This window comes from Marmota flaviventris, chromosome 3 (genome assembly GCF_047511675.1).
Source record: "Marmota flaviventris isolate mMarFla1 chromosome 3, mMarFla1.hap1, whole genome shotgun sequence".
NCBI classification, from domain to species: Eukaryota; Metazoa; Chordata; class Mammalia; order Rodentia; family Sciuridae; genus Marmota; species Marmota flaviventris.
Genome location: NC_092500.1, coordinates 104,654,623 through 104,680,348, shown reverse-complemented (window position 1 = coordinate 104,680,348; position 25,726 = coordinate 104,654,623). Strand labels below are relative to the sequence as shown.

The 25,726-nt window shown below is 34.0% G+C and overlaps 1 protein-coding gene across 2 annotated transcripts in view; it reads right to left on the bottom strand.

Moving 5' to 3' along the window:
- Nsd3 (nuclear receptor binding SET domain protein 3) overlaps window positions 1–25,726 on the bottom strand; it is a 107,980-nt gene that overhangs the window by 40,591 nt on the left and 41,663 nt on the right. For both annotated transcript variants that reach the window (XM_027939300.2, XM_027939299.2), the window contains exons 3-9: window positions 21,820–21,891; window positions 21,207–21,369; window positions 13,313–13,467; window positions 10,576–11,091; window positions 8,582–8,708; window positions 2,159–2,259; window positions 46–91 (exon numbers count right to left, since the gene is read on the bottom strand). In XM_027939300.2, the coding sequence (XP_027795101.2) occupies window positions 46–91; window positions 2,159–2,259; window positions 8,582–8,708; window positions 10,576–11,091; window positions 13,313–13,467; window positions 21,207–21,369; window positions 21,820–21,891 (1,180 nt within the window). The remainder of the gene's footprint in view (window positions 1–45; window positions 92–2,158; window positions 2,260–8,581; window positions 8,709–10,575; window positions 11,092–13,312; window positions 13,468–21,206; window positions 21,370–21,819; window positions 21,892–25,726) is intronic.

The following is a 25,726-nucleotide window of genomic DNA, read 5'->3' as shown; positions in this document are numbered from 1 at the left end:
CGGTTTAATCAGGAAATGCAAAGCAACACTATAATATTAACTCACCTTTCTGTAATCCAGTCTTCACTGTTGCCTGAGGAACTGTTTCAACCTGTTTGGACAGAAAAAAACAGAATTAACAAGGAATTTTTTGATTTTTAATTTGCAGAGGGAAAAAAAATAACACTTTCATCAATCTAAGTAGTGAAGAGTGATCAATGTTATCTGAAATCTGAACTCAGTCCCATCTTGTGGGTCAAGTTCCCTGTCTCAAGGTCAGAGAGGATTTAAATCCTAGCTGCCTGTGCTTAATACTAAGTGACAACACACAGCCACATGCTCTCTAGCAAAGTCTTTTCCCACCATTCCCTTGGTATATGAAGAGAACAAGATACTTTCCTCAGTGTCTGGGAGGCAGGAGAGGGTTGTTTCTGCAACCAGCCCGGATGTTGCTATAAACCCCTCCCGCCCCAAAGACGTTAGGATAAATTTTTACTTACTATGATACTCAGGTTAATGTAACTCACGCCACTTTAAGACCCTTCCGCGCCTGCACTCACAGCTAAGTTGCTGGGAATCAGGACCCTCTCTGTAGAGAGTGCTACAGGGCTCCATACAGCTGGAAGCTCAATACTTTTGCTGCTAGTACAAACTTAAGAAAATAAGTTTGTGATATTGCAAAAGCACTTTCTTGAGTGTCTTATGAACAGTGTCTTGACCTACATTAGGAGAGCGAGATCAGAAGTTATTCTGCCAATGTATATGTAAAACACGTGGTAATTTGAGGATTGAACCATTGGAATTAGAGAAAGGATGCTGTTTGGAAGAGTTCCTGTTTAAGCTATGAACTGAATTTCATGTTTCTTTAAGGATGTGGTGAAATATGCATGTTGAAACACATTTTGTAAATATTTAAGGATTGTTCTAAACTTTTTAAAAATTATTTTTATTTTTTTTACAACAGGTTAAAAAAACATACAACAGAACGCTTTTTATAAGATACAATTAGTCATACAAATATAAAATCTTCTAAACAATCACTGGGATTATTCTACTACTTACTATGACACAGTGGCATTAACAATTTGTCCCATTTTTTGTACTCATTCTGCTTATCAATTTTAAACTAACTGGTCACAGACTGGCTTTGGGAATCAGGTGGCAAAATCACAACTTCATTTTGTTAATGAATACGGTAAATTTTCAAGAGCTTAGAATGATTTTTTGGAATATAATTCCTAAGAATGAAGGTTAATATGATAAATTAAAGATAAATTAGTGTATTATATTTAAATTTCAGTTAAATATTCTGGAAAATTTTGTTTTACATGCTTATGATACCATAGAGCACCCAAAAAGTTAGCTTTTAATTTTGGAAGTTTAAAATTATAAAGGCAATATTTTAAATAGAAAAGTCCACACTCTTTCATATTTAATGGTTTTAAAAACTATAAAACTTATTGGAACTGGGCTGTAAAAAAGGACATTCTTTCTCTTCAAAAAAATTAAGAAAATTTTGATTGTGAGTTTAAAGGAGAAGTGTTTCTAAAAATCTCTTTGAGAAGGTAATTTAACACATATATTATTACTGGCTTGATTACACAAATTGAACATATTCAGTCAAAATGTACTTCCTTTTTACCTGTATATTGTTTATCTGACAATGTTACCAGGTGAGTGTCATTCCATTGGGAAAATAATATTCCAAAAAATCTATGATATCAACAGAAAAACCAGATCATCTATGATTATCTGCTTCTTAAATATAAGAATATAAGTTAATTTGATTTGCTTAAAAAAAATACATACCAGCATCTTAAACCAAAAATAAAAATAACAAAAAGGGAACTCAATGATGGTTCCAAATAAAAATCATGAAAACATGAAATCATTTTGCTCATAACAGAAATATCAAAATAAATGTGAGGGATTTTTATAAACGTCTTGCACCACTGGCTTCCCATTTCCTGAAGCCTGACTGTTTTCTGTGAAAATGCTTGAAGCAGAATCACAGGTATGGTTATGTTAAAACTGTGCACTGGACCCCACCAGGCAGAAGTGTAAGACAGTCCAGAAAGGAAATAGAGGGTGGGGAAGTTTCTCTTTCTTTTAAAGTATTGAAATAAGCCACAGCATTTACAAATATAATGTTTTAACTCTCTACATGTAGGAAGCCAACCTGCTCCTTTTTGATCTTCTTCTTTGGCACAACCTCAGCGGATTTCTCTGATTCAGAACGAGTTCTAATTGATCTTCTCTGTTGCTTCTTTTCTACTGAGCCTAAGAGATGATTTAAACACAGAAACAAACAAACACTCATTTAAGGATGGCTTGATATTTGTGTAGTTAAAAGTTAACAAGATTCTTTGTTTTTCTTACCCATTACTTTGGGTAATTATACATCATGAAAAAGCTGTTAAATACTTGACTACAAAAATTATTTAATATATATAATTGTAACAGTGGGTAAGCCAAGACTGGGATCCACAAAGGAAACTTGTTATACAAATAAAGGGGGACTTGGGCTGGAGATGTGGCTCAAGTGGTATCGCGCTCGCCTGGCATGCGTGTGGCCCGGGTTCGATCCTCAGCACCACATACAAAGATGTTGTGTCCGCTGAATACTAAAAAATAAATATTAAAAAATTTCTCTCTCTCTCTCTCTCTTAAAAAAAAGGGGGGGGGGCTGGATTTTTTAAAATTATAAAGTCAAACCAAAACAGCAGAAGCACAATTTAGTTTTGAGGGCAGGTAAAAATGCTTATAAATATAATAAATATAAAGTGTAAATAAATATAATTGAGGAGATGAAAGGACTAAAGATACAGGTTAAAAATGACTTTATTATCCTGTTTAAACCAGGAATTATTGGTTTAAAATATAATCTGGTCCAGTACAGTGGTGCATGCCTATAATCCCAGTAATTTGAAGGTTATGGTAAAAGGACTGCAAATTTGAGGACAGCCTCAGCAAATGACTGAGGCCCTAAGCAACTTAGTGAGACCCTATCTCAAAAAGGGCTAGGAAGATAGCTCAGTGGTAAATCCCTGGTAATCACCCACCCCCAATTCAATCAGTAGTACACATTTTGTATCCTAACAAGTAGACTGAATCAATTTTATAGGTAAAATAGTTAAGTGTTTAGTGTACTTACCTAAGTTTTGCTATCGTTATTAATAATCATAGTGAGAAATCAGGGAAGGCACCAAAATGTGACCAAAACCAAACCACTGATTTTACTATCAAGGGACTTTAATAATACCTTAGAAATATCAGTAATGGAAAGCAACTTGAAATGAATTATTAAGCTTTTTAATAATAAATGATAAAACAAGAACTAAGATTTTCAAACAATACAGTATTTTAAAAACTCACATGGACTTTATTTTTGGAAAGAATAAGTTACACTGAAGACCACAACTGAAAGAACACTAAGTCAGGGATGACTTTTGTTCTGTGACCCTCAGTACAGCAGCTATTCTTCACTACTTGGACCACCTGACTGGTCCTTCCTTCTGCTTGCCTCAGGAAGAAAATATTAAGAACTCCTATAAAATCAGATGGAAGCCAGACAATATGGGAAGCGTATGGAGATTCCTTGGAAAACTGGGAATGGAACCACCATTTGACCCAGCTATCCCTGTCCTCGGTCTATACCCAAAGGACTTAAAAACAGCATACTATAGGGACACAGCCACATCAATGTTTATAGCAGCACAATTCACAACAGCTAAACTGTGGAACCAACCTAGATGCCCTTCGGTAAATGAATGGATAAAAAAAAAGTGGCATATATACACAATGGAATATTACTCAGCATTAAAAAAAGAATAAAACCATGGTATTTTCAGGTAAACGGATGGCGTTGGAGACGATAATGCTAAGTGAAGTTAGTCAATCCCCAAAAAACAAATGCTGAATGTTTTCTCTGATATAAGGAGGCTGAATCATAGTGGAGTAGGGAGAAAGAGCATGGGAGAAAGAGATGAACTCTATAGATAGGGCAGAGGGGTGGAATGTGATGAACACCATTATCCAAAGTACATGTATGAAGACACAAATTGGTGTGAATATACTTTATATACAAGCCGAAATAAGAAAAAATGTGCTCTATATGTATAATATGAATTGTAATGCATTCTGTCATATAAAAAAATCCAATAAAAAAAAAAGAAAGGAAAAAAATCAGATGGAAGCTACTTTGACAGAGCTTTCCAGGTAACCTTTACATTTTCTAACTTAACTGCTCTAAGACATATGTAAATGGCTTCCTTCACCTTAGTTCAAAACCAAAACAAAGAAAGACCCCACCAATTTGTTTTTGCTGAGGAGTAGGTAGTTTTATATTAGTGTATTTTGGAGTCTGGTTACTTTTTAGCAGAGAAGTCACAAAGGTGTTGGCTTCTTCCTTTACTCTCACTATTCTTACACTGATGAAAATGTTTACCAAGACAACTCCTATTCTCATAGACCCACCGGAGGAGTATACCAGAAACCCATTCTTCAGTATAATCACCAATATTCAAGTACTACTAAGGCAGACAAAAATGAAAATGAAACTGCTTAAAAGCAAACAAAAGAGCTGGGGCTGTAGTTCAGTGGTAGAGAGTTTACCTAGCATGTGTGAGGCACTGGGTTCAATCCTCAGCACCACATAAAAACAAACAAATAAAATAAAGGCATTCTGTCCATCTACAACTACAAAAATAAATAAATAATTTTTAAAAAGCAAGCAAAAACCTGTACTTGTTCTGAGGATGACACTATAATTGCACAATGAAGTGCAGTTGAGATTTTATCTACTGCCTTACAGAGGGGTAGGCAACATGACTTCTTTGAATTACTCTGGAAACAGAAAACAAGTACTATTTTCATTTTCCAAGAAAAAAAAGGTGAGCATCTTGGGATCTGGAAAACAGCTCAGAAACTTAGTGTAAATGAAAATATAATTCTTCAAACTACAAAAACGTAGCAGTGCCATATATTTGATATATTCCCTATGTTTACTAAGAAAAAGCTCAGAAATGCTTCTTCAACTGTTAACATCAGCTGAGACAAGGCAACTGATTTCTGAAGGGAAAACACGTCTCTTTTCTGACTTTTCCACTACTAAAAGTTATTTTCACAAAAATGCAAAATGGCCATTTAAAAAGACAGTAGTATGCTTTTCAATCACAGATGGTAATCAAACTGAAATCCAGACCAAACTTTAGAGAACCCATTCCTAAAGTAAGGTCCAATCTTAATTTACAGCCTAAATTATATGCACCTGCCTAAGGAAGGTACTAAGTCCACTTTTTCCAGATGTAAAGAATTATACCTTTTACTTAAACAAAAAAAGGAAAATGAGAATTCATAAAGTTTAAATCTTACAGTGAAAAATTACATAAAAATAAAATGTTCCATAGCAGAGGGAAAGGGAAAAAATATACTCCAGTAAAATAAGAGTATAATTTACTTTCTCCTTAGTTAGGACTTTAAATATTAAGGTCCTTCAAGTATCATGCTTAAATTCAGACAACAATAGTTTAAAGCAACAGAACAAAACTGATATGCCTAATTATGAAAAGTTGAGGCTAAAAAGTATGTTTAATATTGAAAGAAGAGGGGGCAAGGGTTGTGGCTCAGTGGTAGAATGCTCGCCTAACACGGTCAAGGCCCTGGGTTTGATCCTCAGCACCACATAAAAATAAATTAATTAATTAACGATATTGTATCCAACTACAACTAAAAAATAAATATTAGAAAATATATTGAAAGAAGAGGGCGGGGGACAAAACTCAGTGGTAAAATGCTTACCTACTAGCACTTTATGTGCAAGGCCCTGAGTCATTCCCCAAAACTGCACACACACATACATATACACAAATTAAATATAATATGGACATATTATATAATTTACAATACACCGGAGAAAGAGGAAAGCAAACATTTCTAATTATGACTAATTAATGCAAAATATAAGTCTATTTTCTCATTCCTTCAACATTACAATTTCATTTTATTAAATGGTATTTTTTGTTTTATGTATTTTGAAATTACACAAGTTACCATCCATTTTCTGAAACTTGCTACTCCCTCCTTTTTAAAATTCAGTTTCCTTTCCCAACTAGATATTGCATGAAGGCATACTGTTTAATATGCTTCATCCAATGTATGTGTTCCATGTCCACTACACTACCTCTCCCTATCCTGCAGCCCCCATCACTTGTTTTTAGGAAGCTGACTCAAATACTTTTCTGAACAGTGATTGTTTTCATTTAGCTTTTTTTTTTAAATATATTTTTTAGTTGTAAATGGACATAACACCTTTATTTTTATGTGGTGCTGAGGACTGAACCCAGTGCCTCACATGTGTCAGGCAAGCACTCCACTACTGAGCCACAAATCCAGCTCCTTCATTTAGCTTTTATAAATCAGAATTTTACTTAAATTTCCTTGCAAAAATATTTGTAACTTCATGCCTCTCCATCACAGGTTTGCCTGAGTTACTACCGATTAAAGAATATTACTTCAGGTCTTAGGACTCTGACCCTTCTAGAATATTATTTGATTACTATAACACTGTGATCAATACAATATATATTATGATATAATAAAATGTATGTATTTAGTCTCTGCCTCTTGGTTCCTGGCCCAAAGCTCCTTAAATTTCTTGTAATTCCCCATAACAGGAATTCTAGGTGCATCTTTTGTTTTAATATTTGATCTTTGACCCCAGTTTCCCACACAGAGCTCCCAATCTCTTGGGATTTTTCTAGATGGCCATGTGTCTTCTGTTCTAATAATGCAATTCTTGGTGGACACTTAGGAAGAGGCTGGTCACCAGAAAGACAAAGCCATGATGAAAAGTTTTTCCCCATCCTCCAAGAAGAGGAGATAGGCTGAATATGGAGTTAATAACTGATTGTGTCTATGTGATGAAGCTCCCATAAAACCCTGGAACCATAGGGTCTGAAGAACTTTGGGCTCAGGAACAAATGGAGGTGCCTGGTAGAGTGGTGATCCCAGAAACTACATGGAAGTTCCATAACCCTTTACACATACTTTGCCCTATACATCTCTCCTATACTGCTGTACTTTTTGTAATACTCTTTAAAATAAATGTGTAAACGTAAGTACCTTCCTGAGTTCTGTGAGTCACTCTAGCAAATGACTGGACCACAGAAGGGTATTATGAGAACCTCAATGTATAGCTGGTCAATCAGAAATTCTGGAGAAATCTAAAGGAGAGGCAGTCTTGTGGGACTGAACCCTTAACCTGTGAGATCTGACACTAACTTCAGGTAGAAAGTGTGAGAAGTGAACTGAATCATAGGACACCCAGGTGGTATTAGAGAATTAGTATGGGGGGGGGGAACCCTACCTACCTATGTAGTTCAATTAAGTGTGTTGTCAAAATACAGTAAGACAGAAACAGTTTATCATTTTTGTTCTTTCCTGTTATACAGTCCCTTCATTGATTGCAAAAACATAAATAAATAAATAAAATAAAAAATAAAAGAACAAAGTAAAACAAAGTCTCTTTAAGATTTCAAATACCAAGCCAATTAATACTTAACTGTTTTCTTGATGGCTATGTGAAGCAGTATTACAGAAATACTACTGATAAAAAACTGTTTTAAAAACCAAACCACCAGTCAGTTAAAACTCTTCAGAACCTTAGTAAGTCAGTCTCCTTAAAAAATTACTTTATGGTGGTGTACACCTGTAATCCCAGCAACTTGGAGGCTGAGGCAGGACATCATAAGTTTGAGGCCAGCCTGGGCAACTTAGCAAGGCCCTGTCTCAAAATGAAAAGGGCTGGGTTTGTGATTCAATGGTAGAGCACCCCTGGGTTCAAGTCCCAGCACTACAAAAAAAAAGACACAACATTACCAAATATAGGCATTTTTTCTTTAAGAAAGTATAAGAGTCTCATTTTCATGTATCTGTTAATTAGAGAACAGGTTACATTAGGACAGTTAGGTCCCAGGCACCTGTAGCACAACTAAGAATAATGAAAAATGCTCTGGCATCTGCAGATTGTTTAACAGAGGATAAAGGAAGAAATGGTAAGAATATGCTAAAAGTACTAGAAATATAAAACTTTTATTCTCATGGAAAGAGAATCAAATGGTGCATTTACTCATACATATTAAGATTTTATTGCTATAGGTTAATAGAACCAACCCATTATTTAAACTCCTGTAGGAAAAAAATAACTGTTACTACGGATAAAGCTCTCTAGCTTCCAACCCATTCTTTCCTAATGAAACAGTTGCTTTTAAAATTCAACTTTTTGTTGTTATTTTTGGGTACTGGAGATTGCACTCAGAGGCAAAATCGATCACTGAGCCACATCCCCATCCCTTTTTTTGTATTTTATTTAGAGACAGGGTCTCACTGAGTTGCTTAGTGTCTTGCTTTTTGCTGAAGCTGGCTTTGAACTCATGATCCTCCTGCCTCAGCCTCCCAAACTGCTGGGATTATAAGTGTGTGCCACGGCGCCTGGCCTTTAATTTACTTTTGATAACAGAAGTTTCTTAGGAACAGAGCTACCATGTTATTGCAGAAAAGAGACTTCTCAAAGTGAATCTATATACTACTCATTTATACCCACCTGTTAGACCAGATGTTGCTTCAGGAGATGATATATTCTGTGTTGGTTTTTCATTTCTCTGGTTTGGTGAAGAAATTATAAGCCTGTCTTGCCCCCTGACACTTATTTCTGTTTTGTTACCAATTCCCTTTAAAATAAGGCAAAGTAAAAATAATTGATTATCAGGCAAATAGCATCATTGACTTATAAAGATGGCTTACCTTGATCATAATTTGCTTGAATTTATATGGCCTTTAATTACATTTAATGTATCCTAGCTAGTATTGAAACAATTTTATTAAGGCATCACAGTATATATATTCTAAAAGGTACAATGAAATGATGTGGAAGGTAAAAACTGATCTAAGTCTAGACAATAAATATTCCTTAAAAATGAGTCTATTTACCCTATTTTCTGTCATAAACAAAATATTTTCTAGTCTGAATTATTTCCTCCTTTACACATATAATAGTAAGATAATTCCAATCATTTTCTTTCAGCAAAGTAACAAAAACAGAAAAGTCGACATGGCTTAAGAGACAAGAACATCCTTAGATACAGAAATATCATTCATAGTGATCAAAATGTGACCAAATAAACAATTTGGAGAAGATAGAGGAAGATACAATTAATTGAGGTCTCAATTTAGGTATTTTTAATGTAATGGAATAGAAGTAAAGAAGTAATTTGTTAATGTAAAAATAGAGTTTTAAAAATTCAATTTTATCTCAAATCTTAAGTAGCATTCTTGGGGGAAGAGGAGTGATAAAATTTGATTTGTGCATACTGAAACAGATAAAAGCAGCTCTAAGAATAAAGCCAATTCACATTTTTTAAAAGGTGCAAAATATTCATTTGTCATGAAAACAATCAAGTAGAAACTGCAAATTAAGCTTCTGCAAGTAGTTTAGCCTTACTGAAATCCGTTGAACTTATGGCAGAAAAAGATTAATTAAGAAAATATATTACTGCTGGGCGTGATGGCACATGCCTGAAATCCCGGCAGCTTGGGAGACTGAGGCAGGAGGATTATGAGTTCAAAGCCAGCCTCAGCAACCTATCAAGGCCATAAATAACTCAGCAGACCCTGTCTCTAAATAAAATATAAGAAAAGGGTTGGGGATATGGCTCAGTGGTTAAGCACCCCTAGGTTCAATCCCTAAGTACCAAAAGAAAAAAAAAAAGAAAATATATTGCTGATGGGGCATTCCTATATTTAATTAATTATTTTAATGTCCACATGACTATGTTTGAAAAAAATAAGCACAGAATTCTTTAAAGTGCAGTGTGTGAGCTACAACTAAATCAAAATCATAAACTCAAAATTGTGGGATGTTGGTGAGAAGGTATATAGATAATACTAAAGTTATGAAAGAGTTTTAATGTCTTGAAGCTAAAGTGTAAGTGTATTAGAGGCCCAGGGCAGCCTGATGGAGACAATCAGTTTGTAGAGGCTATTTCTACCCATTACCCAAGTTATCACCACAATTAATTAAGGGAGGGGCAGACATAGTACTGGAATTTCTCTAAAATGTAGTTAGACAACCTAAGCCAAAAGGGGTCTAACAAAACTGCTGGTACAACAGAACAGGCCAGCAGGCACAATTATTACAGTAGTTTTTATAGCAGTGGCTAATTCAGATAACTGAAAAAAATAATTTTAATAAGAAGCAAACTTTGCAACAACAACAACAAAATCTTAACTATACAAACTAGAAACAGGCAAATTGCCCAGTTTTTTCCCATGACTTTTGGGAGCTAAGCTCAATTTTGGCTGCATAGCTCAAGATTAATCGACTACAGATGGGAATATTACAAAAGAGGGGGGAAAAACAGAAGAAAAACAGTCTTTTTGCCTATGTATTCTTTGTGGAAAGAGTAAACATGATTGTATATTTTAAATGTGGTAGATACAAAAAGCATTTAAATATGTCCTTATGTTATTATTTTAAATGCCAAGGTTAACTATGTTTAAAATACCCTTCCCCAAGAGTCCATAAAAAAAGGAGGTTACCTTTGTGGAATAAACAAATTGATCGATAAATTTCCCATCTCCTGTCGCATTCTGAAGAGCAAATACTTGTTCAATTTTCACAACTGGAGACATGTTACATTTCTGTAAATCCAGGCTCCCTTTGTGCATCGTAATGGAAGCTGGTAAGGATTTCCGAGCAGCTGCAGTTTTCCAAGCTATTTTAACAGGAGGTGGTTCTTCTTCTTCCACGCTTGTGTGCCGCCTCTGGCTCTGTCTCCGAATCTCAGTCCTCGACTGTGAGGAGGCCACCTCCCCAGCATCAGTCTGTTCAGGCTGAGTATTCAGCACAGATCTGGGTCTCCGGGTTTTTTTAACTTCAGTCTTGGAGGCAACATTCTTTTTTGCTTGGGATAAAACCTCTTCAGGCTGTTTATCAATATAGATGAAAGTATACTGTTCTATTCTTTCTTCGCGAGTCATTTTCAATGCTTTCTCTGCGTGGGCGATGCCAATATCCCATTGGGCACGTTCTCTCTGTGGTCGGGGTTTCCGAATCTTTAAAAAAGGTACAATCATTGTGACATGCTTTAATCTAGGAGGTACACTAAAACCAACATATATCCTATTATCTTTCCAGTGTACATTAATATTTTGAGTTCAAATAACTGAATGTTCTAACTCCATAACTTGTGACAAATTAGCATTACTCTATTAGATGGCATAAAGGTCTATTTTTATATTCTTCTTTGGACCACTCTGCTGCACAAGTCCCCAAGAGGGAGTTGTCCTCATTCATATTCATAAAAAGCTATCGATAACAAGGGAAGAGAGAAGAAGGATTACAAAAATAATTACTTCTTGTGACCAATTAACACTAACATTAAAAATGACCCAAAGTTCCTATTTTCTCTCCATTTTTAGGGATTCGGGGTAGGTAAGTCAGGGTGCTGTGGAGAGTGATCTCCACATCAAAACTAACTGCAGAAAGCCAACATTTAAAGATGTACTGCTAGTCTGTACCATAATGCAGACAGGACAGAATGAAGCAAAAGGCATGAGCACAAGGAACAAGATGAAGAAAAACAGGTATGTTTGAAAGAAAAATAAGCTTGGATCACAATTTCCACAGGCCTTTTAAGTCCAGGACTAATTAGAAGACTATATTGGCAAGAGATAAGAAAGCTCAAGGTGTATGAGATGAATAAAACAGGTATAGAAGTATAGGAGGTGACTGAAAAAATTAGGAGTTATTCAGATAGCTAAACTGACAGAAACTAGTTAATAAAACTATGAGATGGTATCGTCTATGTCAAATACTGATATTTAAATCTATAAAATGTAAACCTGATAAAAATTAATCAAAATCTGTGACAAAACTTAGCCTTTAAAGTATAAAAATGTCAAATTTCTGAATCACAAGAGACCCACATTGTAATTAGTTGAATTTAAAATCTCTGGGCTGAGCATGTAGCTCAGTGGTAGGACACTTGTCTAGCATGTGCAAGGCCCTGGATACCATCCCTGGCACTCCCAAAAACCAAACAAACAAATAAACCAAAAATAGCTTGACTAGACAGATCATCAAGAGTTTACATCAAATTTCTATCCACCACCATATAAAACATATTTCCTGGTTCCATCACTTGTATAGACTTTATTTTCTTAAAACAACTTTGTTAATTAAGAGAAAAGAAGAATTTAAAATCTTTAGGCTGAGGATGTAGCTCAAAGGTAGAGCACTTAACTAGCATGCAAGAGGCTCTGGGTTTGATCCCAGCACTACACACACACATACACACACACACACACACCCCCCAAACAAAAACAAAAACAAAAATCTAACACATACACACACATACACACACAATTAAATTTAAATTTTTAAAAAGGAGGAATAACAAGCCGGCATGTCTACAATCCCAGCGGCCCTGGAAGCCGAGGCAGGAGAATTTCAAGTTCAAAGCCAGCCTCAGCAACTGTGAGGTGTTAAGCAACTCAATGAGACCGTGTCTCTAAATACAATACAAAATAGGGATAAGGAAGTGGCTCAGTGGTAGAGTGCCCCTGAGTTCAATCCCCCGTACCCGGCCCACCACCCCCCCGCCAAAAAAATAGAGGAATTACTTAACAATGCTACAGGAGGAAAATGATTAAAAATCCCTGGCAAACTCTACATTTCACTAACATGTGCTCAGCATACAATTTACAGAATTGTATTAAGCAGATAGTTAAGGTTTATAAAAGTAATACGTTGTTTATATAACAATATTTTTATGTAAAACTTATTAACATACTTACAAACTTACTGATCATTTACAGTTATTAAAACTGAGCTTTAAAAAGTTAAAAATAACAAATCATTCTAACAGTTGTCTGAATTCAAGTATGAAAAATTATTCTAAATTATTAAATTCTTTAAAAATATATACCACCAGTTGTGGTGGCACATGCCCGTAATCCCAGCAACTGAAGAGGCTGAGGCAAGAGAATTTCAAGTTTGAGGCTAGCCTCAGTACCTTAGCAAGATCTTCAGCAACTTAGTGAGACCCTATCTCAAAATAAAAAATAAATTTAAAAGAGGACTATAGATCTAACTCAGTGGTAAAATGTTTCTGGGTTCAACTGTCTCTGGGTTCAACTCCCAAATTAAAGAACCTGGTACGTACCTTTGTGGGAAAGCATTTGATCAAACCCAAGGCCCTGGATTTTATCTCCAGCACCCAACCAAAAAAAAAAAAATCAGACTAATAAACATATTAATAAGATACTGAGTTACCTTTTGCTTTTCAGAGTGATTGCTTGCTTGTTTGGTTGCCTCAGCCAGTAATTCTTCATATTGTTTATGACCTTTATATTCCCGTACCCGCTTTTCATGAACCCATGCCCTCTCTGGCTGGTTGCTGAAAAATTGAACATGATATTCCCGGGCACCTGTAAATAAAAATTCTTATTAATCATTTCAGAATGTAAACATCCACATACACTGCCAAAAGGACCTCTACCCCAGGTTCCTCAGTATCATTCCCATTAAAACCCAGATATTTTGAATTATCCAAAGATATATCCCAGTACTTACCAATTATACAACTAATAGCTACTGTAAAAATCACTCCAAATGATTAAAATCAGTGCAGCAAGTTATAAAAGAACAAAAGCAGGAAGTCTGCTAACTATCAGATTTATTTTTATTTGCCTCCAATCTTTTTACAAACCAAGTAGGGTATAAATTAATAATGTTTCCTTCAAAAAATCTTTGAGATGTTTCCTCAGACTTTTAAAAGCCAAATACTGATCAAGTTGTTCTTCTAAGCTAAATAAATGTGAGGCTATTTCAGGAATTCTGTGAGGTCAAAACCATTTTCATAATAATTATTTGTCTTTCTCATTATGTTGACGTTTACACTTTTGCTAGTGCAAAAACAATAGCAGAAGAGACTTCTGGCATCCTAGCACAAACAGAGACAAACAGAAGGCCCCAAACTGCACCACTGTTACTGTTTTTCATAGCCATAAAGTGGCACTTTTTAAAAAAAGTCTATTTATCACTGTTGAAGTGGTCCAAATTATTAATTTTACTAAATCTTGGACCTTGAATACATGCCCCTTCAATACTCTGTGTGATGAAATAAAAGAATGAATAAAACACTTTTGCAGATAGGAATATGCCTGTTGTCTTGAGAAAAGACATTAGTGTGATTGAGAAGCAGGGTGACTTGGCCATGTTTCCATAAATACTATTTTTACTAGAAAGTGTGACTGAAAGAATTATAGTAATTCAAACTTGAGTATTTGGCAGGTATCTCCTTGAAAATGATCTTTCTTATTTCAAGGAAAATAACACTATTTTGTGCCAATAATAAAATCTGATCTTTCAAGCAAAATTAGAATTCTGAAAAATTTGTCTTTGCTCCAGAGTCTGCCAGGTTCCCAATAATCAATTTTTAAAAGAATATCTATAAGGGAATGTGTCAATATTTGAAAAAGCCACATGATTCAGGAACCAAGAGTTTTTAAATGGGCAATACATGCAAGGTGTTATAAAATCATGAAAGATAAAAGATTCATACAAAGTGCAAGTAAAACCAGTGAATTTTTATGTTACAAAGTACAAAAAGCTCATTGAAATTATTTCAGATTCTACATTGTAATTAACCCACCACTTGTTGAGCTTTGGTTTAATACCAAAGAAAAATATCCACAATTATCTAAAAAGGTTATTAAAATACTCTTTCCTTTCCCTACTGAAAATTTGTTTGAGGTAGTATATTTACTGCAACCAAAACAATAAATTATGACAGAATGGAGAAGTAAGAGAATCCAGCATCTTCATTAAGCCAGAGACTAAAGAGATTTACAAAAATGTAAACAATACCACTTTTCTCATTAATATTTATTGGGAAAAAGGTTTTTCAAAAAATTTAATTAATATAAGAAAGTATTATTTTAAATAAATTAGTACATATTTTTTTAAATTTCTCAATATAAATAGTAATAGATATAACCTACAAAATTATACTTTGTATACAACCAGAGATATGAAAAATTGTGCTCTATATGTGTAATAAGAATTGTAATTCATTCCGCTGTCACAGAAATAAATAAAAAAAAAAATCTATAAACAAAAACTTTTTGGTAAAAAGAGTCCTGGGACCAAAATACCCAAGAACTGTTGTTTAACAGCAGTGCTACACTGTGCACTGTGGCAAATGTCTATAATTCCAGCTACTTAGGAGGCTGAGGCAGGAGGATTGAAAGTTTAAGGAGGATTGCCAGCCTTGGCAACTTAGCAAGACCCTGCCTCAAAATAAAAAGGGCTACGGATGAGATGCAGTGGTTAAGCAGCCTAGGTTTAATACATGGTACCAAAAATAAATAAATGTTTAAAATTTTTTTAAAAAGGAGGCTGGGAATGTAGCTTAGTGGTTAAGCATCCTTGGGTTCAATCCCTAGTATTAAAGTCTTAGAAGCACCAGTGGTACTTTGAAAGCATGGTCCAAATAAGCCATACTGTAACAAACTAAGTAATAGAGACGACAGTAAGCATTTAGAAACTATGTTATCAATTTGATATTATCGAGACACCCAGACATAAGATCAGAGATCTTGCATTCTGTATTGGAATGGGCTGGGGAGGCTTTCATTTTTTAAAAATAAGCTTTTTTAATTTTATATAAGTATTGGTCTATGGTGTACTAAAAACTTTAAAAAGAACAAAAACTGGTCTTCTATCAGAGGTAATTTGAAAAACACTGTTCTAGAGAAAAAGTATCAAATCAATAGAAAAATGAAGGAAATGGGTCTTCTCAAGGAGTCCATGATAATTCAGGTAGGGAAAAAGACAAAACATAGATGTGACTAGAAAAACAATGCGGATAGGCTGAAAGTGTACTAATGTCATCAACTAAAATCTATTACAGTTTAGGTTTCACACATCTTATTATACACTAATGAAAAATTATCTAAGGCATTATTTTGGAAACAAATTAACATTTCATATGCAAAATAACCTAATAGGAGAGAAACACACACAACCTAGATTTCCACATTTAATCTGAGAAGAAAGAACCAAGCACAAATCTAATTATAAAAAAATCAAGGAAAATTTATCAAAAATCCAAGCAACTGGGGCTGGGGTTGTGGCTCAGCAGTAGAGCGCTCCCCTAGCACGTGCGAGGCCCTGGGTTCGATCCTCAGCACCACATACAAATAAATAAACAAAATAAAGATATTGTGTCCAACTACAACTAAAAAATAAATATTAAAAAAAAATCCAAGCATCCAATTTAGGGGAGAAAAACAGAAATATAACCTAAACTAATTAGGTGAGTTTGGAGGTTAGGTGGATTGTATAGGAAGTAGAATTAAAAGAATCTAGCACATAATCTGTTCCCAAAAGTCAGAGTTACTCATTCAGAAGCAAACATAATCCCAGTGGACTTTACAGTTAAAAACACAAAAACTAGAATTCATAGGGGACATAATATCATTTTCATCTCTATTTTCTTTCTTTCTTTTTTCTTTTTGTGGTGCTGGGGATTGAACCCAAGCCTCTTGGCATGTGAGGTGAGCACTCTACCAACTGAGCTATATCTCCAGCCCTTCATCTGTATTTTCAACTCTTCCATTGAATTACTTACTTTAGAGGAAGAAGGTCAGACAATCTGCCTATTTGTTAGTGCTTCTTTTTTTGTAACTAAAAATTATAAGAGGGAAACAAAAACCTAAAGACACGAAAAACAAAAAAAACAAGCAAATCTGTTTCTGAATAATGAACTAAATTTTCTACAGAAAAATGTAAAAAAAACCTTTTTAGGGAGGAATACTGAGAACTGAACCCAGGTGTACTCCACCACTGAGCTATATGCCCAGCCCTTTTTTATTTTATTGAGACAGGGTCTTACTAAAGTTGCTAAGGCTGGCCTCAAATTTGGCCTCCTCCTGCCTCAGCTTCCCAAATCACTGGGATTATAGGAGAATGCTACGGTGCCCAGCAAGGAAATGTTTTTATATAAGAAAAATAAGGCAGGGCTGGTGTTGTAGCTCAATGGTAGAGCACTTGTCTAGCATGTGTGAGGCATTGGACTTGATCCTCAGCACCATATAAAAATAAATAAACAAAATAAAGGTATTGTGTCCATCTACAACTAAAAAATATATATTAAAAAAAAGAAAAATAAGGCAAAGATAAAGCCATTTAGTTTTAAACTTAAAAAATATTGCTGGGGTTAAAAGTAAAAATAGAACTAGAGATATGAAAAATTGTGCTCTGTATGTGTAATAAGAATTGTAATGCATTCCGCTGTCATATATAAATAAAAAATAAGTTACTTAATGCACTTTGTTAATTTTAATAATTGTTTTATAATTTTTAAATACTGTTATAAATTTTTTAAAATGTAGTTTTACAAATTATTACTGCAAACTACTCTCTATTTTCAAGCAGTAGACATGAAATACTTTATAAATAAAAGCAAATTATTTAGTAAAAAAAAGTAAAAATAGGTATCATGTAATACTAATTAAAATTCTCAATAAAAATCTTTATTTACATATCTATTAATTATACAAACAGAAAAGAAATTACCTCCAAACTTTTAATTATAGTTACATATTCTGACACTTTGAAGTTGAGAGTATGTGCATCCCCCCCACACACACACATACACAGGCTTAAAAAACTTTTATTAAAGTACAATATGTACAGAATAGTGCACAAATCTTAAGTGTACATATACTGAATTTTCACAAACTGAGCACACTCATATAGTCAGCACCTATATCAAGAAGTGGAGGGGAATAGAAAAGACAGTAGAATTACTTGGTCATAACTTTCCTAGCCTTGTATTTACATATTTGACAAGGGTAACTCCATATCATGTATGAATGACCACAAGAGTGGGAACCTAATAGAATAAGATTATGCATATTCTGCAAAAATATATTCCACTGTCATGTATAACTAAAAACAAAATAAATAAAATGAAACAAATGAAGTGGAAAATGCCAAGCGATCCTCGGAAAGTTCCTTTTGTGGCCCCCTTCTAGTTACTATCCAACTCCCCTTCTGTGCTTTGTTTTTTCCACTTCACATGTCTATTTAGCATACTATATATTTTAGTTATTTATTTTATTTACAATCTGTCTCTTCAACCAGAATGTAAATATCATGAGGGGAGGGATTTTTGATCCATTTTTTCAAGTGCTATTTCTCCATCTCCTTAAGCTATGCCTCACATGTAGTCATTACTCTAAATATTTGTGATCAAATATTTGTGTAAATATTCATGGAGCAAATGAATGAAACTCTGAAAAAAATACTAAATAAAAACCTATCTGTCAATAAGTAAGTGGATAAAGAGAACATGCTATATCATGCAATGGAATATTATTCATCTACCCCCGTATATACTTGTTAGGTTTATTGAACACAATATTTTCAAAAGCAGAAAAAGCATTTAATTTTTAGCTTTTAAACTTAAAATGAGACCTAAACAATGAAATACAACTGAAAATAGAAATGTTATCCAAACACCTTTCAACATGGTCTTGCAAAGAATTTTTATTATTTTTAATGGTATGCAAAACCATTAAATACACTTCCAAGACTAAGAATCTAGTAACAATGATTACTAATAACAATATGGAAACCAACAATTACTATATATGAGATGAAGAAAAAAATTTATAAAATAGCTCAGATAATAAGCAACACAAAAGCTTCCCAATCATCAGGTATGAAACATAATCAACAAAATTTTTTATGTTGTGTTTTTTGGTTTTTAGAAAAACTGTCAGGAAATTACTTCCTTTAATATCCTACAAAGCCATATGAGAGCATACTATTTGATGATAAAAAGGGATAAAGTACTGATACATGCTAAAATATGGATATATGGATATACCTCAAATCATGCTTGGTGAAAGAAGTCAGATAAATAGGTAAATCTATAGAAAGGCAGTAGTTACTCATAGCATAGGACTGGGGGTGGGGTGTGACAACAAATGGATATAGAATTTCTTTTGGGGGGGTGATAAAAATATTTTTTAAATTAGATTGTGGTGATGGCTGTACAACTCTTTGATGTACTAAAAATCATTGAACTGCACCCTTCAAAGGGATAAATTTTGTGGTATGTGAATTATATCTCAACAAGACAAAAAGAACATTTTAGATTTTTATCAAAATATGCATTCTTTTTTAACGTAAGTTCTCAGATTGCTGGTGGTACAAAATCAGTTTTTCTGGCATTAAAGTTAGGAGACTGCCTAGGGGATACTAGACTGGATTAGTTTTCATTAATATAACTAAGTCTAAATACTTCCTTTAAAATACAGATGAGGCATAAATTGTGCTCTCATTTGTATCTCATAAAAAAGCTGAAATCATGGGGTTGGGGATGTGGCTCAACCAGTAGCGCGCTTGCCTAGCATGCGTGCGGCCCGGGTTCAATCCTCAACACCACATACAAACAAAGATGTTGTGTCCGCCGAAAACTAAAATAAATAAATAAGTATTTAAAAAAAAAAAAAAAAAAAAAAAGCTGAAATCAGAAGATTTTCATAAAGAAATTAAATGTGAAACATTTCAAAAGAATGTTCCCTTGAGGTGAGAACTGAAGAGCCACCACTCTCTTAGGATACAATTTTTGAGAGTATTCTGGAGGCCCAGATAGGGACAGGAATTGTTTTATTTTAGAAGACTTGGCTTTCTTAGAGAATCCTATCTTTTCTTCCCTACTCATAGAATCATGGGTTATTAGAGGTGTGAGGTGCTTCAGAGATACTGTTCCAATACCTTTCTTATATAAACACATGAACAACAATTGCCTCCCCCAAATTCTATCAACTATGACAGGATAAATTCAAGAGATTTCCCTCTGACATCTAAGTAATGTTCAACAGTAGGGGTTATAGAAAGAGATTTCTTTGAGACTCATCTGAAACATAGGACATAATACTACATACTTCATAGTGTTGAGGCTGTAAGAATTGCATAAAGAAAACACATGAAAAAAAGTAGACACTTAACAATGCTGGTTTTTCACTTCTGCCACACTAACACTTCTATTCTCCCAACTTTTAATCAGTACATAATACTGACAAGATGAAAAATGGTCAAGACACATTGCTTGCTATATGCAGGCAGATTCTGGCCTACATAGCAAAGTTTCATGGATATGGCTGATGGTGTTACAAACCTGATATACCAGACTTAAGTGGACCCCCGCCCCCCCGGTCTTTCTTAATAGAACCAACAGAACTTTCTTTAAGTGAAAGAAAAAAAATTAGGTGCAAAGCAGTCATAGACAATGAGGAACTCAACACACAACTAGAGCGAGTTCACAAAGCAAATATCCAGGAATAAGTTCTGAGCTCAAACATTCCTTGGGTTACAAAGCTAGTCCCTTCCTAATGCTACAATCTTAGGAATCTAGTCCATATCATGTTTTGGTTAAAAGAGAGAGAGAGAGAGAAGTGTAAATACATTTTTCTTAATTTTTGACATTCTTAAAATTCTATGTTATATATAGACAGATTTAAGCTATGCTTCTATATAATACCAAACATATAGGGAAGCCACAGTAAATTTACAGATTCAAAAATGGAGCAGAGAAGGGAAAAAGCATCCTGCAAAATTTATCGGGTTGAAAAGTACTTGTCTGGGTAAAAAATAGTACTATGTATAGGAGAAAATGATGGAAATAAAAATGTTCAAAGAAGACTTGGCCCATACCTGTCTCAGCTATTCAAGAGGCTAAGACAGGAGGATTGCAAATTTGAGGCTAGTCAGGGCAACTAAGCCCAGAATCTGCCTCAAAAAATAAAAAGGGGTAGGTATGTAGCTCAGTGGTGGGATGTATGCCAGCCTTAGGTTCACTCCTTACTATTTCAAAATAAATTAATTAAAAAAAAATTTAAAAAGGGTGTGAGAGATATTATAAGCAAATGAAGCTATTATAAGGGAAAATAAGGACTACATCAGTTATAGAGGATTTCTGCAAGTTAAGATGACCATAATTATTCCACTGGTTACCAAAAACTAATATACATAAATATATTTTTAAAGCAGATTATACATTACACATATATTCTTATATTCACATACATTTAAAATTCACTTTTATTTACTACCAACTTTCTATTCAATATCTATTTATGTAATTTCTTACCTCTTGTATTAATTTTGGTATGAACCTCAAGCTGGGGATCACTTGAAACCATACAAGGCCACCAAGGATAGGTTCCCACCTTGGACCACACAAGATCTCCAACCTGGAACTTAACACCAGTGGATACTTCTGTTGTTGGAACAGAAGATAGTACTGGCTGAATCTACAGGAAAAGGTCACAAAACTCCCATCAGAAATTTTTCTTTAAAAAAGAAACCTTATACTATGTAAGGTACCTTTAAAAATGCTAACAATGTAAAATTTATCTTCAATTATACTTTTATCTGATACCTGCTACCTATAACTACCAAGGAGAAGAAGAAAGAGGGAAAAATTAATAAGCCTCAAATATTAAAAATAAGATGGAAGGCTTCTGTTGCTAAATTGCTGATAAGGCATCTTGAGGATTTATTTGAATAATAAAAAAATTGATGACAGTTTTTAAATGGAAAATAATGCACTGTAAATATCTATCTCTTAAACGAGCTCTGAGATTTATTTCAGTATACTTTCTGAAATAAAGAAGAAGGGAACTGTATTACAATTAACTGTGTTACTTTCACATTCTTCTTACACCACAGCTGGTCAGACAGTATTGGACAAAGTAACTCACCGGGGTGGCTTCTTTGAGTACTGGCTCTTCTCTTGTTTTTTCAGGTATGGTGTCCACCCTCTCATTTGGTCTCTAGGTGAAAAGCCATAGAGGAATAGAATAAAGTGGCAGTAAACCAAAGAATGGTGACTTAAAGAAAAAAAAAAAAAAATCAACTAAATTGTTTTTTGTTTGTTTAATTCTATCAGATTGCAGGGAAAAAAGGGGAACTCTGAAATTGCTCATAAAATGTAACCTGGAACTTTTCTGGACAGCAATTTGATAATATATGTGAAAATCCTTAAACTTTTAAGTCTCTGAACCAGCAAATCTATTTCTAAAAATGTATATTGAAAAAGTACCGAAAGGTGCAAAAAATATATGAGTAGGTATATAAATAGGGTGCATATTGTAAGAGCAACAAAACAGAAACAATGTAAATGTTTGAAAATGTAGAATTAAATAAATTACAGTATAGATTAAGAGAATATCAATATAGTTTAAATAACATTAACTATGTTATTTGAAAAACAGTAAATTGCAAAGTAGTCTGAATATAATCATTCTAATCTTGAAAAAATAATCTTTTTATCTACACAGAAAAAAGACTCAAAGGATAAAAATGGTTACTATCAGGTAATAAAATATTTGGAGGATGCTTTCAATATTTGTTAAATTGCTTCTAATAAACATCACATTACTTTTCTAATCATAAGCCCCACAAATGTTATTTAAAAATGAATTTCTATGAGGCAACTTGGAAATGGGTATAAAAACTCAAAATATGTATACTCTTCAATTTAGCAATTACATTTTAAAAACTTAACTACAGAAATAAAGTAAGAAAATCTTACCAGAGGAATGCTAACTACAATATTATTTCATGCCAGTGATCTATACATCTAGCAACATCTTCCATTCTTCTATTTTAAAACTGCTTATATGTTTTGAAAATATTTCGTGCAATGTATACCCAATCGCTAACAGTAATTATCTTGGGAAATAATGAAGAAGGCTCTTTCAAACTTTTTTATCATCTACATTTTCTGTAAAAAGCAAACTATTTCTACAATTTAAAATATTTTTGGTCTCTCATTTGTCAGAGAACAGAATTCAGATAGCTCAAGAAGAGGGCATAAAGTAAATGGATGAAACTGGAGAATAGTATGCTAAGTGAAATAAACCAATCCCCAAAAAACAAAGGCTGAATATTCTCTCTGATATGAGGATGCTAACACAAATAAGGGGGACAGGTAGGGAAGAATGGAAATCCTATAGATTAAACAAAGGGGAATGAAGGAAAGGGAGGGGGAATAGGGAATACAGTAGAATAGGAAAGACAGTAGAATGAATTGAACATTATTTTCTTATGTTCACACATGAATATACAACCAACTCCACATCATGTATAACCACAAGAATGGTAAGTTATACTCCATGTATATATGTCAAAATACATTCTACTCTCATGTATAACTAAAAATAATAAAAAATAAAAATAAATAAATTGGCAACCTCAGTGACATGTACACAAGTTTAAAAAAAAAGAAGAGGGCAGATATATTAAATAAGGTCTTAATTCCACTAAAAGAACATAGTTACTTCTACTTAAAATTTTCATTCTCAATTATTTCAAGACATTTAAGGCACTGTTGTAAAACCAAAGGTTTATTAAATAAAAGAAGTACAAAAAGGTTTTTAACTGTTAGGACAATGGTATTTTATGAATGTTAGGCTAAAATCCCAAACCGCAAGTATCAATATTCACTCAAAAGTGCAGATGAAGCTCTAGTAACAGTATTAGAATCCAGGCCTCTAAACTGTTAGAAACAAACAGATGTGGTGTTGACCTCAAGAAACTTACAGATACATAGGAAAGACAGAAATTAAACAAACAGAAACACAGACATTCACTTAGGAAGTAAGAGCTATTTAGAGAGAGAATAGTGTGTGTGTGTGTGTGTGTGTAGATCAGGAAAGACCTTTCTACTAAAGTTACAATCTGAGAATCAAAGGAGGAATTAGTTTAGTCAAAAACTGGGGGAAAGAACACTGGAGGAAAAAGGAGTAATGTATAAGGTACCTAAAATTAAGAAGGTCACAACTAATGACCTAATTGCCAGAGGAAGAGAGAGCTTGCAAAATTAAGAGTGGAGAGGCAGATTAGAATATAAGGTCTTTGTAAACCATAGTAAAGTGTTTGGATCCTATCTTAAGTGCAATGAAAAGCCATTCTAGAGATGTAGGTAGATGAATAACAAATACCAATTTATGTTTTAAAAAGAACCTGCCATGCATGGTAGGGCATGCCTATAATCTCATCTACTTTGGAGGCTGGGGCAAGAGGATTACAAGTTTGAGACCAGCCCAGACAACTTAATACAACCTCATCTCGAAATAAAAAATAAAAAGAGTTGGGGACTCAGTGGCAGAGCACCCCAGGGTTCAATTTTCAGTACTGCCCCAAATAAAAATAAACAAAAGATCCTGTTGGTTGTTAGGTAGTGAGTATTTTGGAAGAAAGAGGGAAAGCAGAATGTTTTAATTAGGAGTCCTTGCAGTCTTCCAGGTTAAAAAGATAGTGGCAGTTGGCTGAGAGGCACAAAATTAGCTATGTTGGTTACTTTCATAGTGGTACCATAAATATCTATTGAGAGTTGCTCATTGAGTAAAGAAAGAAAAATATGTTCAAATGGAAAAAAAATTTTTTTGATCATTAGTGTATAATGAAGCAGTTTAGAACTACTGCCCATGTTTGCATAGGTTTATTCAATAGCTTCATTTTAATCTATAGACAGCTTAAGTCTTCGCCTTAGCTCCTCATTCCAACCAAGCTACAGCAGGAAGACAGGGCAACCTGAAGAACAGGTAACTGTGAAAACGAGGCTCCTTCCACCACACATTGAATCTTCATGAGGTCTAAAGGGAAGGGTCTCTAGGCCTCATTTTAAGGGCAAATAGATAAGAAGTGGCTAATCTTTATCATACAACAGAAGACTATCATGGCAAGAACTGATCTGAAAACCATTAACATTTTTTCCCTTTCTGGATTAAAGACAGAATTTCCTTCAAAATCTTCTTATTCAAATGCATTATCTTTTTTGTTTTATGGGTTTGTTCCAGATTGCTGGTGCTTCATTCAGACTGATTTGAAATGCTGTCAAAATCACTTTCAAAGAACTGAAACTTTCATAGTCATTTTTAAAAGAAAGGTGACAAGAGAAAGAAAACCCAATAAGATTTACTCTAAGTTTTCTTATATAAACAAGAGAGGGAAAAGAAGTCAAATAAAGACGGTGCAAGATAGAGAGTAAACATGCATAAAATGGGGGCTGGGGTTGTGGCTCAGGGGTAGAGTGCTTGCTTAGCATGTGTGAGAAACACTGGTTTCAATTCTCAGCACTACATAAAAATAAATAACATGACGGTACTGTGTCCACCTACAACTAAAAATATTTTTTAAAATAGCATAAAATGTGATAATGCATTTGCAAAACAAATATCCAGTAGGCATTTGGAGATCTTTGGGGCTCAAAGGAAGATTAAGATAAACTAAGTATAGCAGAGGGTCACAGACCCAAGAAGAGAAGGTTTTATGAAGAAATGGACAATGGAAGTCAAATCCTGAGTAAAAATAATGAATCAGAAAAATGCCAAAAGATAAAATAGTTCTGAATCTATTACAGCTGTTACAAAGATAAGGGAGGTTTAAATAACGTGAATGTTAGGAAGAGAAATCATCAGAGAAAATGATGACTGTGAATTAGCTCTTCTTTTTTTTTAATATTTTATTTTTTAGTTGTAGATGGACACAATATCTTTATTTTATTTTTATGTGGTACTGAGGATAGAATCCAGGGCCTCTCACATGCTAGGCGAGCGCTCTGCTGCTGAGCCACAACCCCACCCCAAATTAGCTCTTCTTTAT